The 19,224-nt window shown below is 54.6% G+C and overlaps 1 protein-coding gene across 2 annotated transcripts; it reads left to right on the top strand.

Annotated features, from left to right (window-relative positions):
- The first annotated feature begins 2,861 nt into the window (after window positions 1-2,861).
- On the top strand, window positions 2,862-18,386 carry slc35a2 (solute carrier family 35 member 2). Of its 2 annotated transcripts, none has more exons than XM_068024249.1 (5): window positions 2,862-3,025; window positions 10,411-10,593; window positions 11,242-11,393; window positions 11,842-12,494; window positions 17,969-18,386. In XM_068024249.1, exons 1-5 carry the CDS (start codon window positions 2,959-2,961, stop codon window positions 17,994-17,996), a joined length of 1,083 nt encoding a protein of 360 aa, XP_067880350.1. In that variant the 5' UTR covers window positions 2,862-2,958; the 3' UTR covers window positions 17,997-18,386. The 2 variants fall into 2 exon arrangements, with proteins under 2 accessions (XP_067880350.1, XP_067880351.1); XM_068024250.1 differs by lacking the exon at window positions 2,862-3,025 and adding an exon at window positions 3,090-3,171.
- Window positions 18,387-19,224: the final 838 nt, after the last annotated feature.

Here is a 19,224-nt window from a genome sequence, read left to right as displayed (position 1 = left end):
CTTCTATCCAATTAATCCCACTCCCCCTCCTGCTCTTTCCCCCACATCCCTGTAAATCTTTCCCCGTCCAGTATTTCTCCAATTCCCCTTTAGAAAGTTACGATTGAATCTGCTTCCACCGCCCTTTCAGGCAGCGCGTTCCAGATCACAACAACTCACTGCGTCAAAAACATTCTCCTCCTCTCCCGCCAGCACGAAGAGCAGGCGGACAGTCTCCAGCGAGAGTGAAGCGCGGAAGGGGGGAGAGAGAGTCTAGGATTAGGTGGGCTAATGGGGTGGAGGCAGTGTGATTTGGAGGGAGGGGATGTGGGATCTTCAATGGAGGTCAGAGGTGGGGGAAGAGAGTGAGTGAGAGAGAGAGAGAGAGCACATGCACAAGAGGGCCCTGCACCTCAGGGAGGATAGATCACCCTCGGAGAGGGTTCAGTGGGCAGATTCACCAGAATGATCCCGGGACTGAAAGGGTTAAATAACGAGAACAGGTTACACAGACTGGGTTTGTATCCCCTCGAGTGTAGGAGATTAAGGGGGTGATCTAATCGAGGGGTTTAAGATGATTAAAATATTCGATCGGGTCTATAGAGAGAAACGATTTCCTCTGGTGGGGGGAGAGTCCAGAACAAGGGGGCAGAACCTTAAAATCTGAGCCAGGCCGTTCAGGGGTGATGTGAGGAAGTACTTCTTCACACAAAGGGGGGAGTGGAAATCTGGAACTCTCTCCCCCCCCAGAAAGCTGTCGAGGCCGGGGGTCAAGTGGGAATTTCAAACCCGAGATTGATCGATTTTAGTTGGGTGAGGGGATTAAGGGTTAGGGAACCAAGGAGGGGAAATGGAGTTAAAATACAGATCAGCCATGGTCTGACTGAATGGAGGAACAGGCTCGAGGGGCTGAATGGCCTCCTCCTGTTCCCATGTTCCTATGAGAGGGACTAAAGATCAGATGGAAGACGCATGTTCCTCAGGCTGAGAGTAAGATGTGAAACGATTCCTTGCTGCTTTTTGGGAGGTTTGCGAGTGTGAATTGGAAAACCCAGTGATAGGGTGTCACTGGCTCGGCTAACGTTCACTGGCCAACCCGAATACAAAAGCCGAATCTCCCTGGAAATCGGAACTGCTGGGAAAATCTCGGCCGCACTGTTGGGGGAGGGTGGAGAGAGAGAGAGAAAAACAGAATGACCGCCTCTGCTCGATGTCCTCTTGTTGGACCTGGAGAAAGTTCGAGATGTCGGCACATTGGGCGGCACAGTGGCGCAGTGGTTAGCACCGCAGCCTCACAGCTCCAGGGACCCGGGTTCAATTCCGGGTACTGCCTGTGTGGAGTTTGCAAGTTCCCCCTGTGTCTGCGTGGGTTTTCTCCGGGTGCTCCGGTTTCCTCCCACAAGCCAAAGACTTGCAGGTTGATAGGTAAATTGGCCATTATAAATTGCCCCGAGTATAGGTAGGTGGTAGGGAAATATAGGGATAGGTGGGGATGTGGTAGGAATATGGAATTAGTGTAGGATTAGTATAAATGGGTGGTTGATGGTCGGCACAGACTCGGTGGGCCGAAGGGCCTGTTTCAGTGCTGTATCTCTAAACTAAACTAAAACTAAATGTCCTGGAACTACATCGCCATTCCTTCATCATCACCAGGTCAAAATCCTGGATGCACTGACGGGAAGCGTTCGGGATGAACCGTAAGACGTTTTCCGTCCTCAGAGGGCGAGAGAGAGGGAGATGTCGCCCTCTGAGGACGGAAAAAGACACAGAATCCGCTGCTGCTGCAGTCGATCGACGTGCGGGAGGGTCTCCGAGAGCTGAAGAGACAGCAGGCTCCAAGATTATTTTCGAGCCCTTTTCGGGACAAAGCAAAACCTCCCAGAGGCGGTGGTGGAATCAGGTGAGCTGTAGCCGACAGCAACGGGACGTAGGCGGGCTCGCAGAATGGGCAGGGAGGTGGCAGATGGAGTTTAGTACAGAGCGGGGGAAATGGGGCTGGCTGGATTGCCCGACAGAGGGAACCGGAGTGGAATCGATGGGCCGAATGGCCCGCTGTCTGTGCTGCAACGGCCGTGAGTGTGTGCAACTGGGCAGGCCCGGACCCTGCTGGAAGTGTACATGGCGGAGCGGGAAGGGGGTCACGAGGGACGGCATCATCACCACCTACATCATCTCCAAACAGAGGAGAAGAGGGCAGAGGTGAGTGAGGAGCCATTGAGGAGTGGATCAGAGCGTCGCAGAGGGGACGCTCCCCTCGGAATGCTGAAAGGGGCGGGGAAGGGGAAGATGTGTTCAGTGGCAGCCTCACAGTGGAGACGGTGTAAATGGTGAAGGGTGATACGTTGCATAGAGAGGTTGGTGGGGTTGGAGGTGAGGACAAGGGGTTAGGAGGGAGGGGAAGTGTGCAAAATGGGACAGACACCATCAAGGGCCCCTGGTAAACGGTGGGGGGAAGATCCCCGGTTGGGGAAACAGGAAGACAAATGGACAGTGCAGCACTCCCTCAGTACTGATCCTGCGACAGTGCAGCACTCCCTCAGTACTGTTTGGAAGAGGCTCGGATCCGCATTGATTCCTCCCAGCCTGCGGGCGGCGCTGCGGTGGGAGGGCCGCGCATGCGCCCAGGCGAGAGTGGCGGCGGCCGACGTTGGTCCTCCCGCCCTGCGAGTGGCGCTGCGGCGGGAGGGCCGCGCATGCGCCCAGGCGAGAGTGGCGGCGGCCGACGTTGGTCCTCCCGCCCTGCGAGTGGCGCTGCGGCGGGAGGGCCGCGCATGCGCCCAGGCGAGAGTGGCGGCGGCCGACGTTGGTCCTCCCGCCCTGCGAGCGGCGCTGCGTCGGGAGGTGCACGCATGCGCCCCGGCGAGAGGGGGGGCGGTTGAGGGACGGGGCGGAGCGCCGCGCCTGAGGTGGGAGGGCGGAAAAGAGGAAGGAGAGGCTGAAAGGGAGCGGGACAAAGGAGAACGTGTGTAGTCGAACGGCATGGCCGCCGCGGAGGGACCGAAGGCGGCGGAGAGCAGCGGCCAACCGGAATCACGGCGGATGACCGGTGAGGGAAGGCCGGGGTGGTGTGTGGGGGTCAAAGGGCAGGCGCTTCACGACATCCCCAATCCACTTTACTGCGGTGGGCGGCACATTTGGCCAACCTGGCTTTGAGTATGTCTGCCTTGTGTGCAGGAAGATCCCACAGACTGGGTAAGGGATGAGGTGGGGAGATACACAGCATGATCCCACAGCAAGGAGCAGGGGTGGGTTGCTGGTGTTGCCAGCCTCTTTTGTTTGGGGGTGATGTGGAGAGGTGCACAGTATGATCCCACAGACTGGGTAAGGGTTGAGGTGGGGGTTGGAAGTGTGTGGGGGCGCGAGGGTGGGGTGGTACACAGCATGATCCCACAGCAAGGAGCAGGGGGTGGGGGGGTTGGGTTGCTGGTGTTGCCAGCCTCTTTTGTTTGGGGGTGATGAGGAGAGGTGCACAGTATGATCCCACAGACTGGGTAAGGGTTGAGGTGGGGGTTGGAAGTGTGTGGGGGCGCGAGGGTGGGGTGGTACACAGCATGATCCCACAGCAAGGAGCAGGGGGGGGAGGGGGGGGGTTGCTGGTGTTGCCAGCCTCTTTTGTTTGGGGGTGATGTGGAGAGGTGCACAGCGAGATCCCACAGGCAGCTGAATCCTCTGGAGGAGGGATTTCGGCAGCAGGGAGAACTCTTTTCCCCTCTCTTGGCCTTGTCGGGGATCGTGGAGGGTGAGGTTGGAGGTGGGCAGCGGGAGGGGGGAGCAGGTTATTCATCTGCACCGTGACTTTACTTGAATCCTAGTAAAACGCCCTGTGGTGTTTGGTGTCAGTGCGAGCCTGACAGAAATTTGGCACCCAGCCCCTGTTAAACAAAAAAACTCAGTCAAAAAGGTCGGTTTTTCAGCAGCGTCTTAAAGGAGGAGAGAGAGAGGCGGAGAGGTTTAGGGAGGGAATTCCAGAGCTTAGGGCCCCAGGCAGCTGAAGGCACAGTCGTCAATGGTGGAGCGATGGGAATCGGGGGATGTTCAAGAGGCTGGAATTGGAGGAGGGCAGAGATCTCGGAGGGTTGAGAGCAGCAACCTAAGTTTGTTTGTGGAAAAATGGAAGAGGAATCCGTGTTGTGACATGGTGTGATAAGGTGTAGCCCAGTAGAAAGAAGGGGCAGTGGTATTATTGATTGAAATCCACTGCAAGAAAACTAGTGCAACCAGCAATCTGACATTCCTGGACTAATCTCTACTTTTAAAAAATTCATTCATGAGATGTGGGCGTCACTGGCCAAGTCAGCATTTATTGCCCATCCCTAATTGCCCTTGAGAAGGCGGTGGTGAGCTGCCTTCTTGAACCGCTGCAGTCCGTGTGGGGTAGGTACACCCACAGTGCTGTTAGGAAGGGAGTTCCAGGATTTTGACCCAGCGACAGTGAAGGAACGGTGATATAGTTCCAAGTCAGGATGGTGTGTGACTTGGAGGGGAACTTGCAGGTGGTGGTGTTCCCATGTATTTGCTGCCCTTGTCCTTCTAGTTGGTAGAGGTCGCGGGTTTGGAAGGTGCTGTCTAAGGAGCCTTGGTGCGTTGCAGTGCATCTTGTAGATGGTACACACTGCTGCCACTGTGCGTCGGTGGTGGAGGGAGTGAATGTTTGTGGGTGGGGTGCCAATCAAGCGGGCTGCTTTGTCCTGGATGGTGTTGAGCTTCTTGAGTGTTGTTGGAGCTGCACCCATCCAGGCAAGTGGAGAGTATTCCATCACACTCCTGACTTGTGCCTTGTAGATGGTGGACAGGCTTTGGGGAGTCAGGAGGTGAGTTACTCGCCTCAGGATTCCCAGCCTCTGACCTGCTCTTGTAGCCACGGTATTTATATGGCTACTCCAGTTCAGTTTCTGGTCAATGGTAGCCCCTAGGATGTTGATAGTGGGGGATTCAGTGATGGGAATGCCATTGAATGTCAAGGGGAGATGGTTAGATTCTCTCTTATTGGAGATGGTCATTGCCTGGCACTTGTGTGGTGTGAATGTTACTTGCTACTTATCAGCCCAAGCCTGGATATTGTCCAGGTCTTGCTGCATTCCTACACGGACTGCTTCAGTATCTGAGGAGTCACGAATGGTGCTGAACATTGTGTAATCATCAGCGAACATCCCCACTTCTGACCTTATGATTGAAGGAAGGTCATTGATGAAGCAGCTGTAGATGGTTGGGCCGAGGACACTATCCTGAGGAACTCCTGCAGTGATGTCCTGGAGCTCAGATGATTGACCTCCAACAACCACAACCATCTTCCTTTGTGCTAGGTATGACTCCAGCCAGCGGAGGGTTTTCCCCCTGATTCCCATTGACCTCAGTTTTGCTAGGGCTCCTTGATGCCATACTCGGTCAAATGCTGCCTTGATGTCAAGGGCAGTCACTCTCACCTCTTGAGTTCAGCTCTTTTGTCCATGTTTGAACCAAGGCTGTAATGAGGTCAGGAGCTGAGTGGCCCTGGCAGAACCCAATCTGAGCGTAACTGAGCAGGTTGTTGCTAAGCAAGTGCTGCTTGATGGCACTGTTGACGACACCTTCCATCACTTTACTGATGATTGAGAGTAGGCTGATGGAGCGGTAATTGGCCGGGTTGGACTTGTCCTGCTTTTTGTGTACAGGACATACCTGGGCAATTTTCCACATTGCAGGGTAGATGCCAGTGTTGTAGCTGTACTGGAACAGCTTGGCTAGGGGCGCAGCAAGTTCTGGAGCACAGGTCTTCAGTACTATTGCCGGAATATTGTCAGGGCCCACAGCTTTTGCAGTATCCAGTGCCTTCAGTCGTTTCTTGATATCACGTGGAGTGAATCGAATTGGCTGAAGTTTGGCATCTGTGATGCTGGGGACTTCAGGAGGAGGCCGAGATGGATCATCAACTCGGCACTTCTGGCTGAAGATTGTTGCAAATGCTTCAGCCTTTGCCAGGACAGGTACAGTACGGGGTTCGATACAGAGTAAAGCTCACTCTCCACTGTCCCCATCAAACACTCCCAGGACAGGTACAGCACGGGGTTAGATACAGAGTAAAGCTCCCTCTACACTGTCCCCCATCGAACACTCCCAGGACAGGTACAGTACGGGGGTTAGATACAGAGTAAAGCTCCCTCTACACTGTCCCCTATCAAACACTCCCAGGACAGGTACAGCACGGGGGTTAGATACAGAGTAAAGCTCCCTCTACACTGTCCCCCATCAAACACTCCCCAGGACAGGTACAGTACGGGGTTAGATACAGAGTAAAGCTCACTCTCCACTGTCCCCATCAAACACTCCCAGGACAGGTACAGCACGGGGTTAGATACAGAGTAAAGCTCCCTCTACACTGTCCCCCATCAAACACTCCCAGGACAGGTACAGTACGGGGGTTAGATACAGAGTAAAGCTCCCTCTACACTGTCCCCTATCAAACACTCCCAGGACAGGTACAGCACGGGGGTTAGATACAGAGTAAAGCTCCCTCTACACTGTCCCCATCAAACACTCCCAGGACAGGTACAGTACGGGGGTTAGATACAGAGTAAAGCTCCCTCTACACTGTCCCCATCAAACACTCCCAGGACAGGTACAGTACGGGGGTTAGATACAGAGTAAAGCTCCCTCTACACTGTCCCCCATCAAACACTCCCAGGACAGGTACAGTACGGGGGTTAGATACAGAGAGCCAACTGTGCAACAGCCCCAACAAACAAATTTCTCTGCAGCACCTGTGGAAGAGCCTGTCACTCCAGAATTGGCCTTTATAGCCACTCCAGGCGCTGCTTCACAAACCACTGACCACCTCCAGGCGCGTATCCATTGTCTCTCGAGATAAGGAGGCCCAAAAGAAGAAAAGAAAGAAAGAAAAGCTCCCTCTACACTGTCCCCATCAAACACTCCCAGGACAGGTACAGTACGGGGGTTAGATACAGAGTAAAGCTCCCTCCACACTGTCCCCATCAAACACTCCCAGGACAGGTACAGTACGGGGGTTAGATACAGAGTAAAGCTCCCTCTACACTGTCCCCATCAAACACTCCCCAGGACAGGGACAGCACGGGGGTTAGATACAGAGTAAAGCTCCCTCTACACTGTCCCCATCAAACACTCCCAGGACAGGTACAGTACGGGGGTTAGATACAGAGTAAAGCTCCCTCTACACTGTCCCCATCAAACACTCCCCAGGACAGGGACAGCACGGGGGTTAGATACAGAGTAAAGCTCCCTCTACACTGTCCCCATCAAACACTCCCAGGACAGGTACAGTACGGGGGTTAGATACAGAGTAAAGCTCCCTCTACACTGTCCCCCATCAAACACTCCCCAGGACAGGTACAGTACGGGGGTTAGATACAGAGTAAAGCTCCCTCTACACTGTCCCCATCAAACACTCCCAGGACAGGTACAGTACGGGGGTTAGATACAGAGTAAAGCTCCCTCTACACTGTCCCCATCAAACACTCCCCAGGACAGGGACAGCACGGGGGTTAGATACAGAGTAAAGCTCCCTCTACACTGTCCCCATCAAACACTCCCAGGACAGGTACAGTACGGGGGTTAGATACAGAGTAAAGCTCCCTCTACACTGTCCCCCATCAAACACTCCCCAGGACAGGTACAGCACGGGGGTTAGATACAGAGTAAATTATTACAACACGGACAGCTGATTGACAAACCAGTAGATTCTAACTAAATGATGAATGTTTGATTGGAGAAGACGATTTGCAGGGAAGTAGGCAAAAAGCAAAATTGGAGAAGCTGGGGCTGTTCTCTTAAGAGAAGAGACATTGAGAGGGGATTTAATAGAGGTGTTCAAAATCATGACAGAGTGGATAGGGAGAAACTGTACCCATTGGCGGAAGGATCCGGATCCAGAGGACACCGATTTCAGGTGATTGGCAAAAGAATCAATGGTGATATGAGGAAAAACTATTTAACACAGCGAGTGTTTAGGATCTGGAATGCACTGTCTGAGAGTGTGGTGGAGGCAGGTTCAGTGAGTGTTTAGGATCTGGAATGCACTGTCTGAGAGTGTGGTGGAGGCAGGTTCAGTGTGTGTTTAGGATCTGGAATACACTGTCTGAGAGTGTGGTGGAGGCAGGTTCAGTGAGTGTTTAGGATCTGGAATGCACTGTCTGAGAGTGTGGTGGAGGCAGGTTCAGTGAGTGTTTAGGATCTGGAATGCACTGTCTGAGAGTGTGGTGGAGGCAGGTTCAGTGAGTGTTTAGGATCTGGAATGCACTGTCTGAGAGTGTGGTGGAGGCAGGTTCAGTGTGTGTTTAGGATCTGGAATACACTGTCTGAGAGTGTGGTGGAGGCAGGTTCAGTGAGTGTTTAGGATCTGGAATGCACTGTCTGAGAGTGTGGTGGAGGCAGGTTCAGTGAGTGTTTAGGATCTGGAATGCACTGTCTGAGAGTGGTGGAGGCAGGTTCAGTGAGTGTTTAGGATCTGGAATGTACTGTCTGAGAGTGTGGTGGAGGCAGGTTCAGTGTGTGTTTAGGATCTGGAATGTACTGTCTGAGAGTGTGGTGGTGGCAGGTTCAGTGAGTGTTTAGGATCTGGAATGCTCTGTCTGAGAGTGTGGTGGAGGCAGGTTCAGTGAGTGTTTAGGATCTGGAATGCACTGTCTGAGTATGTGGTGGAGGCAGGTTCAGTGAGTGTTTAGGATCTGGAATGCACTGTCTGAGAGTGTAGTGGAGGCAGGTTCAGTGAGTGTTTAGGATCTGGAATGCTCTGTCTGAGAGTGTGGTGGAGGCAGGTTCAGTGAGTGTTTAGGATCTGGAATGCACTGTCTGAGAGTGTGGTGGAGGCAGGTTCAGTGAGTGTTTAGGATCTGGAATGCACTGTCTGAGTATGTGGTGGAGGCAGGTTCAGTGAGTGTTTAGGATCTGGAATGCACTGTCTGAGAGTGTGGTGGAGGCAGGTTCAGTGTGTGTTTAGGATCTGGAATGTACTGTCTGAGAGTGTGGTGGTGGCAGGTTCAGTGAGTGTTTAGGATCTGGAATGCTCTGTCTGAGAGTGTGGTGGAGGCAGGTTCAGTGAGTGTTTAGGATCTGGAATGCACTGTCTGAGTATGTGGTGGAGGCAGGTTCAGTGAGTGTTTAGGATCTGGAATGCACTGTCTGAGAGTGTAGTGGAGGCAGGTTCAGTGAGTGTTTAGGATCTGGAATGCTCTGTCTGAGAGTGTGGTGGAGGCAGGTTCAGTGAGTGTTTAGGATCTGGAATGCACTGTCTGAGTATGTGGTGGAGGCAGGTTCAGTGAGTGTTTAGGATCTGGAATGCACTGTCTGAGAGTGTGGTGGAGGCAGGTTCAGTGAGTGTTTAGGATCTGGAATACACTGTCTGAGAGTGTGGTGGAGGCAGGTTCAGTGAGTGTTTAGGATCTGGAATGCACTGTCTGAGAGTGTGGTGGAGGCAGGTTCAGTGAGTGTTTAGGATCTGGAATGCACTGTCTGAGAGTGTGGTGGAGGCAGGTTCAGTGTGTGTTTAGGATCTGGAATGCACTGTCTGAGAGTGTGGTGGAGGCAGGTTCAGTGTGTGTTTAGGATCTGGAATGCACTATCTGAGAGTGTGGTGGAGGCAGGTTCAGTGAGTGTTTAGGATCTGGAATGCACTGTCTGAGAGTGTGGTGGAGGCAGGTTCAGTGTGTGTTTAGGATCTGGAATGCACTATCTGAGAGTGTGGTGGAGGCAGGTTCAGTGAGTGTTTAGGATCTGGAATGCACTGTCTGAGAGTGTGGTGGAGGCAGGTTCAGTGAGTGTTTAGGATCTGGAATGCACTGTCTGAGAGTGTGGTGGAGGCAGGTTCAGTGAATGTTTAGGATCTGGAGTGCACTATCTGAGAGTGTGGTGGAGGCAGGTTCAATTGGGGCTTTCAGAAGAGAATTGGATAATTGCCTGAAGAGATTTGCAGGGTTGCGGGGATCGAGTGGGGGTGGCTGGATCGCTCCGTGGGGAGCAGGCATGGACCCGATGGGCCAAATGGCCGCCTCCTATACTGTGACCGTTCTGAGTCTGTAATAGCTCATTTGCCCCCCCACCCCTACCCACCCTGTCAGTTTTCTGCTCGCCTCTTCCTGGAAACGCTGGGACCCCCCAGGGGGATAGAGGGGTGCGGCCGCCGGAACAGGTTTCCACGGTGACAGGCTGCCCTTTCGTTGCTTTGTCAGCACGCCTGGATAGTGGCTGCTGATCGACTGTGGGAGGCATCGCTCTCGGCAGCTGTTTTTGCCAGCGCTCTCCCCCCCACAGCCCCTCTCCAGGGAGTGCTGCCCCCCCGCCCCTCCTCCTCCTCCTCCCCCAGTTGAGAGCCTCGACCCTCCCAATCAGCCAGGGGTGTTGAGGGCCGGGGAGATGGGGTGGGGAAAGGTTGTTACTTGCATTTTTCTCATGCAGTGTCGTTCTGCTTTTCCTCCCTCACAGCTCATGAAAAGTTAAAGTACGCCAGTTTAGCCGTCCTGGTGGTTCAGAACGCCTCGGTCATCTTGTGTATCCGTTACGTCCGCACAATACCTGGGGACAAGTTCTTCACCACCTCTGCTGTCGTGATGGTGGAGTTGTTCAAACTCACCACCTGCCTGTTTCTGCTTCTCGGCCAGAAAAGAGGTAAGCTGTTACCCGTTACCCCGCACTCCACCCCACCACCTTTCAATGCGCCTGACCTCCCGTGGCACTGCTCCCAGTTTGAGCGGTGGGTTATGTACCAGGGGCAATGCCTCACTTTCAATCCTGCTGGATGTCTGCACAGAGGTGAGTCCGGCCAGTTACGTATTTGCTTTCATTTATATTTACCATCAGGAAAGACTGAACGGGCTGGGGGCTCGTCTCTCTAGAAAAGAGGCGGCTGATAGAGGTCTTCAAAATGATGAAGGGGGTTTCGATCGGGTAGACGTAGAGAAGATGTTTCCACTTGTGGGGGGAGACCAGAACTAGGGGGCGATCAATATAAGACAGTCAGTAATAAATCCAGTGGGGAATTCAGGAGAAACTCCTTCCCCCAGAGAGTGGTGAGAATGTGGAACTCGCTCCCACAGGGAGTGGTTGAGGTGAATAGTATCGATGTATTTAAGGGGGAAGCTGGATAAACACACGAGGGAGAGAGGAATAGAAGGATATGGTGATAGGGGGAGATGAAGTAGGGGGTGGGAGGAGGGTCGAGTGGAGCAGAAATACCAGCACGGAGTGGACGGGCTGTTCCTGTACTGTATTCTCAATGTAGGGATGTGGGTTAATGAGATGTTCCTCTTTTGGCAGGCAATGTGAAGGAGCTCGCAGTCTACCTGTACAATGGCCTGGTCACTGAGTATGTGGACATGATGAAAATGGCAGTACCATCACTCATCTACACTTTACAGAACAATCTTCAGTACGTGGCCATCTCGAATCTACCCGCTGCCACATTCCAGGTACGGTGATGCGATGGCCTCCGACCGCCTTTTATACCGTCTTCTTAAACTGCCGGCGCCCCGACTGTGGGATGCATCGCAGCTCCGCTCCTGCCCCGCTGTCAGCCCACTGGAGGGGGATGGAGGGGTCGGGCTGTGCCGGCCTCCCACTGACACTCACCGCCTGACTCTCAGGCCAGGCCCGACGGCGCTGTGGTGACGGGGAGCTGGTGTGAGACATGCAGGGTGTTGGACCGTCAGCGCCCGGGCAGCAGAGCTTCCCCCGCGTTCCTCGGCGTGACTGCCGGGCGCGTTCCCTTTTTAAAAAAGAAAAAAATAATGAGGCGGGGTGGTGGGGGTAGGCGTGCCGGAGAAAGCGTGGCAGGAAGCCGCGGCTGATTGACCGTAGATTAACGATGGGCATCCTGTCGCTCTGTTTTTGCCTCCTCCCCCCCCACTGCCCCGGTAGGTTATGTACCAGTTCAAGATCCTGACGACTGCTGTTTTCTCGGTGCTGATGCTGCAGAAGAGCCTGTCACGGCTGCAGTGGACGTCACTTGTGATCCTGTTCACAGGAATTGCCATCGTCCAGGTAAAACAGAATGGGGCAGCCGGGAAGGACACAGCGCCCGGCCAGAGCTATATTGTGGGAATGCTGGCGGTGTTGGTGTCCTGCATCTCCTCCGGCTTTGCGGGAGTCTACTTCGAGCGGATCCTGAAGGGCACCTCGGCGTCTATCTGGCTACGGAATGTGCAGCTGGGGATCTTTGGGGCCCTGCTGGGCCTGTTCGCCATGTGGTCGAAAGACGGCCCGGCCATCGCCGAGAAGGGGTTCTTCTTCGCGTACACGCCCGCCGTGTGGTCGGTTGTGCTGAACCAGGCCATCGGAGGGCTGCTGGTGGCTGTGGTGGTGAAGTACGCAGACAACATCCTCAAGGGCTTCGCCGCCTCGCTCTCCATCATCATCTCCACCGTGGCATCTGTCTACCTCTTCGGTTTCCATGTCGACTTGTATTTCACCCTGGGGGCAGGACTGGTGATCAGTGCCGTGTACATGTACAGCCTGCCCAAGGCACCCCCAGCCCTCTCAACCAGCAGCGAGGCCGATACACACAACACAAAGTTAGTCATCAAGTGAAACCAGAGGAATGACATCGATACCTTCTCTAACTGTGCGCACGCGCTCTCTCTACCTTGTGTACGTGCTCTCTTATCTGCTTCTCTCTCTTTCACCTGCGTGTCTCTCTCTCTCTACCTTGTGTACGTGCTCTCTTATCTGCTTTCTCTCTCTCTCTGCCTTGTGTACGCACTCTCTTATCTGCCCTTTCTCTCTCTCTCGTGTGTCTCGTCCTCTCTGTGCCCTGCTCTCCGCCATTCTCTCTCTGCCCTTTTTGCAGTCTCTCTCTCTCTCTTTGCGTGATATTCTTTCTCCCACTCACTGCTGCGCGTGTGCTGGCTGCTCTCCCTTGCTCTGAGTGTATGGCCCTGCGTCTGTATCGAGGGGTTTGTTTTTTTACGGAGCGTATTTCACTGGGTGACCCAGAAAAGGGTTGACAGGCACAATGGACGGGCAGGAGCGATCGGAGCCGGTGAGAGCCTGGAACGGGTCATTTCCCCCACCCCTTGTGGGGGTCAGGTGCTGGGTGTTCCGGTGACTGTGGGTGTGAGGGATACTGCTATCTGTTGGGCATTCTGAGCTTTGAAGTAGATCTGTTTGTGTGAGTGTGTGAGTTTGTGTGTGTGTGTGTGTGTGAGTGTGTGTGAGTGTGTGTGAGTGTGTGTGAGTGTGTGTGAGTGTGTGTGAGTGTGTGTGAGTGTGTGTGAGTGTGTGTGAGTGAGTGAGTGTGAGTGAGTGAGTGTGTGTGAGTGAGTGTGTGTGAGTGAGTGTGTGTGAGTGAGTGTGTGTGAGTGAGTGTGTGTGAGTGAGTGTGTGTGAGTGAGTGTGTGTGAGTGAGTGTGTGTGAGTGAGTGTGTGTGAGTGAGTGTGTGTGAGTGAGTGTGTGTGAGTGAGTGTGTGTGAGTGAGTGTGTGTGAGTGAGTGTGTGTGAGTGAGTGTGTGTGAGTGAGTGTGTGTGAGTGAGTGTGTGTGAGTGAGTGTGTGTGAGTGAGTGTGTGTGAGTGAGTGTGTGTGAGTGTGTGTGAGTGAGTGTGTGTGAGTGAGTGTGTGTGAGTGAGTGTGTGTGAGTGAGTGTGTGTGAGTGTGTGTGAGTGAGTGTGTGTGAGTGAGTGTGTGTGAGTGAGTGTGTGTGAGTGAGTGTGTGTGAGTGAGTGTGTGTGAGTGAGTGTGTGTGAGTGAGTGTGTGTGAGTGAGTGTGTGTGAGTGAGTGTGTGTGAGTGAGTGTGTGTGAGTGAGTGTGTGTGAGTGAGTGTGTGTGAGTGAGTGTGTGTGAGTGAGTGTGTGTGAGTGAGTGTGTGTGAGTGAGTGTGTGTGAGTGAGTGTGTGTGAGTGAGTGTGAGTGAGTGTGTGTGTGTGAGTGTGTGTGTGTGAGTGTGTGTGTGTGAGTGTGTGTGAGTGTGTGTGAGTGAGTGTGAGTGAGTGAGTGAGTGTGTGTGAGTGTGTGTGTTTGTTTGTGTGGCGTTACCTCCCTGGGTCCACTAGAGCTGGTGCTGTCAATTGCAGCTCCGTGCAACACTCGAGCGGCACAATGTGCAGGGGGGTGTGGGCCAAGTGCCCAGCGAGGCCGCTCTCTTTGGGGCGGGAGTTCTGCCGATCGAGGGTTAGCAGGCCTGTCCGCCCAGACGGGCGCTTGATGGTGACTGCAGCTGCTCGACCCTGACTGCATCGCAGGCAGCTCCCAGCTCCTCAGTGGCAGGAAGTGATCAAGGGTGGGAATTGTGGCAGAGAGGCTTTTTTCTCTCTCTTTACCCCAGACATCTCCCCCCAGCACACCCCCCCCCCACTCCTCCAACAAACCTTTCAGGGTGGGACGTGGTGGAGGTGTGGGTGAGTGGGTGGTCATCGGTTGGTTTGTCACTCCATTTATTTCAAACCAGCAGTGTGGAAATTGTAGGTGACCGCTTGGTTTACAGTGGCCCACGGAGTGTGGGATTCTGATCGAGGTGGTGGGTCTCTGCGTCTGTCTGTCTCCGTCTGCCTGTCTGTTTGCATCTGTGTGTTTAAGTCACTCCTTGAATTTTAACTGAACTGACAGATTTGCATGTTGGACATGTCAATCTGTTGCCTACTGCTGCCTCTTCACTCAATAGTGCTGCTTGGGGGACTGAATCTCACTGGAGAATGGGTTCTGCAGACACTGATTTGCACTGAGGTACGGGATCCACGGACACTACCTCGTCCTGGGATACGGGATCCACGGACACTAACTCGTCCTGGGATACGGGATCCACGGACACTAACTCGTCCTGGGGTACGGGATCCACGGACACTAACTCGTCCTGGGGTACGGGATCCACGGACACTACTTCGTCCTGGGATACGGGATCCACGGACACTAACTCGTCCTGGGGTTCGGGATCCACAGACACTAACTCGTCCTGGGGTCACAGGTTACAGTTCCTCCCACTGTTCAAACTGTTCACCTGCTGCCCGCTTTTCAACCAGGACATCACTCGAGTGGTCCGACCCCGGGTCTGTTTTGTTTTATTCTCCTTGGCAGCTGCAATTTGGCCGTTTCAGCCCCTCGGAAGGTGCCGAGTCCGAGCAAACCCCTTCTCGAGCCCGTTCTGGTCCCGCCCGTCTGCCACCTGACCCTCCGTCATCCTTCCCCTGAAATGTCCAGGTGAGGACAGGCTGCTTCACAGCCTTGGCCGAGTCAGCCCCAGGCTCAATCTGTCAAATCGTGGGTCCGCAGTTTTTTTTTTTAGTTAACACTTGGAAGATTTTTCTTTTTGTCGAAGCGGTAGGGGGGTGGGGTCGTCGTTTTGTACAGAGATTGTAAATGCGTCAGCTCTACGCGCACGCGGTGGGCCACGGGTCAGGTCTAACGAAGGCGCCGGGCTCCTCAGAGATCAGGAGAGGCCCCGGACTGTGTCCCCGGCCCATTAACCAACCGGGGCAGTCTAGTTGGCAGGCCGGGGAGGCTGCAGTCGGTCTTGGCGGGGTGCGGGAGAATCAGCCACTATTCCTGGCTTGTAACCCGGTGACGCTCCTCCCTGACAGCCTGCCTGCGCTCACTGAGGTTGGCTTTTCATTGCATTGCCCTGAGGTACTGGGACGGTTGCCAGCTTTCGTGGCCAAGTGGAGAGGCGCGGGACCTTTTTTTTTATATATTCTGTGTAATTTATTTTAAAAGTGCCATTGACGGTGACTTTGAGAACGGAATCCCACTCGGGTGCCCCTGCTCTTAATCTGCCCTCTTGTTATTTAAGAGTGTGACCTGATGTTTTCTTATTTTATAACTTGTCTGCTGCCGGTACCAATGAAATTGGGATCATGTAGGGGTGTGGGGACAGTGGTGGTGGGGGGGGGGGGGGTGCAGGAAGGTGTGTGGGGGGCGGGTTGACTGCTGGGAGTTTCTGCCTGTGAACTTTTCCGCCTCGGACCCCGATAGGAACAGAAGGCGAACGGTTGTCTTCGTTCAGTTTTTGCGCGCCCCCCCCCCCCCCCCCCTCCCCCCGCCTCGTTTTTACTCCCGGCCCTCGGACGTTCTGTCTCCCGCCACCGGGCTTTGGAGTGGGGGAAGAGGGGAGCAGCCGGGGAAGGGTGTTCCGGGGGCCCTCCTGGGGCCAGTGCTGTTCAAATACGGAGGGGGTGGGGGGGGGGGGCGAGCGGCCCCAGTCCCCGTCTGACGGCGTACTTTCCGACTAGTCGGCGGGAATGGGTAGCGATCGAGGGCGGTGTGGGGACAGGCCTGGCCGTTTTACCGCAACCCGCACCGGTGTCAGCTCCCCTTATTGGGGCATTGCACCCCCCTCACCTCCCAAATTACCACCCTAGCTCTGTCTGTGTAAGACGGCAGGGGAGATGGTGTGGTCGGTAGAGGAGAGATGGAAATTGGGGAGGGCGATAGGGTGAGGGCCACTCATTGAGAGGCTGGTGGAGGAGGGCGAAGGGTGTCATGGTGAAGGGTTTTTCTAACTATTGTAGAGGATCCACAGAGTGAAGGAGGGCAGGTCTGGGGGGTGGAATTTAGAAACTTGCTTTTAAAAAAAAAATAAAAAATTTTTAATATATTTTTTGATATTTTAAAGATATCAGAGATGATTATTGATTTATATATATAAATATCAATTATATATATATATATATGAAAACGATTGTATAAATTGATGCAACAATAAAGATGTCAGGCTGGTTTCTCGTTTCCCGTGTTATGATTCAGGGCACCTTAAGGATACAAGGAGCAAGGTGAGGCCATTCAGCCCCTCAATCCTGCTCCTCTGTTCAATACAATCGTGGCTGATCGTCTACCTCAACTTTCACTTTCCCTCCATTCCCCCAGTGCCCGAATATCCATCGATCTCAGTCTGGAATGTACTCAACGACAGAGCATCCACATCTCTCTGGGGGGGGAGAGAGAGAATTCCAAAGATTCACAACCCTCCGAGTGAAGAAATATCTCCCCATCGCAGTCGGAAATGGCCGATCCCTTATCCTGAGACTGTGACCCCCCGTGTTCGAGACTCTCCAGCCGGGGAGTGGGGTGGGGGGGGGGGTGGGGAACAGCCTCTCGGCATCTACCCTGTCAAACCCCTCTCAGAATTTCGAAGCGATCACTTCTCGTCATGTAAAGACCAGACAATATCAGCCCGTTCTGCTCCATCTCTCCTCATAGGCAGCCCTCTCAGCTCAGGGCATAATCACGGCAGCAGCTCCCGAGGGTTGTGTGGGGCCATGGGTCTACAGTGGTTCCCAGAGCACCTCGGGGAAGCTGGTGGGGTGGTGAAGAACGTCAGCGAGGCATCCCCCAGCTCCGATCGCTATCCAGTATCTGATGAGGGCGGGACTGGGCCCGGCTTTTGGCGCGCCTCCCACGGTCTAATAGCGCTGCCTGGGTTGGGGGAACGTGACCGTGACCCGCAATGAGCGCGCGAGACCAGTCCTGGGTCTGCTGCCCCTGCCTCCGATCTCTGGGAAAACGTGGCAGCTCGGGGCACTGGGCTCTCCAGGCCATTAACACTCTGCCAGGGTCTTGGGGGGGGGGGGGGGGGGGGGGTGTTGGAGATTGAGGGGTCGACCTCGTTGGGTGCGGGGCGGGGGGGTTAGTGAACAGCCAAGGTTCCGAAAACCTACAACTGGAAAGTGCATGTGAGGAGGGGATGGAAGCTCATCTGTGACGCCTTCCTGAGTTGAGCAGCGTTTGGGGTCACGCGCATGGATGACGTCCATTCAGGTGTGTTGGGTCTCAGCCCGGCTTGGGGCAGCCGACACAGATGGGCCTCCTCCCTCACCGTGTTAACATCGGGGGTGAGACCCTTGCCTGTGCGCGGTGCGACCCAGGCGTTGCATGCTCCCCTCACCGTGTCAGAGAGGGTGGGGTGAGGCAGTGTTTCTAGGAGAGGTAGAAGAGGGAGAGAGTAGGTGAGGGAGGGGGAGAGACGCAGCGGGGAGGCGACACTCAATTAAATTCTTTCTCCCCCTCCCCAACTCCTCTTTTCCCCCCCTCCCCCCCCCCCCCCCCTCTTTATTTTCACAGAAACATCTCGAAGGAGAAGGGCTCGTAACAGACAGGCAAATGGAAGACTGAAGGGGTAATTGGTCACCGAATCTCGAAGCTCTGCTCCAAAGGCGTCTTGTGTCAAACGCCGCACATTTACTTGTGGGGGTGGGTACACTTCAGAGTGCGAGAGCTCACTGAGTGGGGGTTCCCTCCTCCTGAACCACCTACCCACCCACCCCACTCCGCCTCGGCATTGTGGAGGGAACTCGGTCCTGACAGTGAGCTTTGCAATTCATTAAACAGCATTTCCCCATCTGTCCTACTCTCCCTGTCCCGCTCTCTCCATCCCGTCTCTCTCCCCCCCCCCCCCCCGTCCCGCTCACTCTCTCCCCCCCCCACCCCCGTCCCGCTCATTCTCTCCCCCCCCCACCCCGTCCCGCTCACTCTCTCCCCCCCCCCCCGTCCCGCTCACTCTCTTCCCTCCCCCCCTCCGCTCACTCTCTTCCCCCCCCCCCGCTCACTCTCTCTCCCCCCCCCCCCCACCCTCCCCCCCCCCCCCCCCCGCTCACTCTCTCTCCCCCCATCCCACTTTTTCCATCACTTCTCTCTTTGTCTTTACCACTCCCTCTGTTCTCCTATCTCTCTCTGTCCCCCCTCCTTCTTTCTCTCTCTCCATTCCCTCTCTCTCTCTGTGACTTCGCTCTCTCTCTGTGACCTCTCTCTATGTCCCCTCTCTCTGTCTCTCCATCCCTCCTCTCTCTCTTTCTCTCTGTCTCCTCTCTCTCTGTCTGTCCCCCCCTCCCCGTGTCTCCTCTCCCTCTTACTCTCTGTCCCCCGTCTCTGTGTCCCACTCTCTCCATCCCACTCTCTTATCTCTATCCCCCTTTTCTCTTCATCCCCACTCTCCTTTCTTCTCTCTCTCTCTTTCTCCATCTCCACCCCTACTCCCTCTCTCTCTCTCTCTCTCTCTCTCATGTCCCCTCTCCTCGGACCCTTTCTCTCTCCACTTGCCCCCTCTGCTTCCTCGCTCTCTCTCTCTCTCTCTCTCTGTCCCTTTCCCTCTTTCTGTCCTGCCCCCTCTCTCGGTCTGCTATCCTCTCCTCCCTCTTCATTTCTCTCTCTTTCTCTGCTTCGTCCTCTCTCTAGGCTCCTCGTCTCTCTCTGTCCCCCCCTCTGCTTCCCTCCACCCCCCCCCCACCTCCCCACCCCACTCTCCTTGTATCCCCAGTGTCTTTATTGCAACTTCTCCCCTTTAGTTGTTACCCCAAAAGGTGATTTGGACTCCAAACCAT

Source organism: Heterodontus francisci, chromosome 49, assembly GCF_036365525.1.
Source record: "Heterodontus francisci isolate sHetFra1 chromosome 49, sHetFra1.hap1, whole genome shotgun sequence".
Taxonomy (NCBI): Eukaryota; Metazoa; Chordata; class Chondrichthyes; order Heterodontiformes; family Heterodontidae; genus Heterodontus; species Heterodontus francisci.
The sequence above is the reverse complement of the archived record's forward strand: the minus strand, read 5'-3'. Positions and strand labels throughout refer to the sequence as shown.

Coding starts and splice junctions, on each gene's coding strand:
- slc35a2 (XM_068024249.1), top strand. CDS start 2,959: ATGGCCGCCGCGGAGGGACCGAAGGCGGCGGAGAGCAGCGGCCAACCG. Junction 10,594..11,241: donor GCTTCTCGGCCAGAAAAGAG/GTAAGCTGTTAC, acceptor CTCTTTTGGCAG/GCAATGTGAAGGAGCTCGCA. Junction 11,394..11,841: donor TACCCGCTGCCACATTCCAG/GTACGGTGATGC, acceptor CTGCCCCGGTAG/GTTATGTACCAGTTCAAGAT.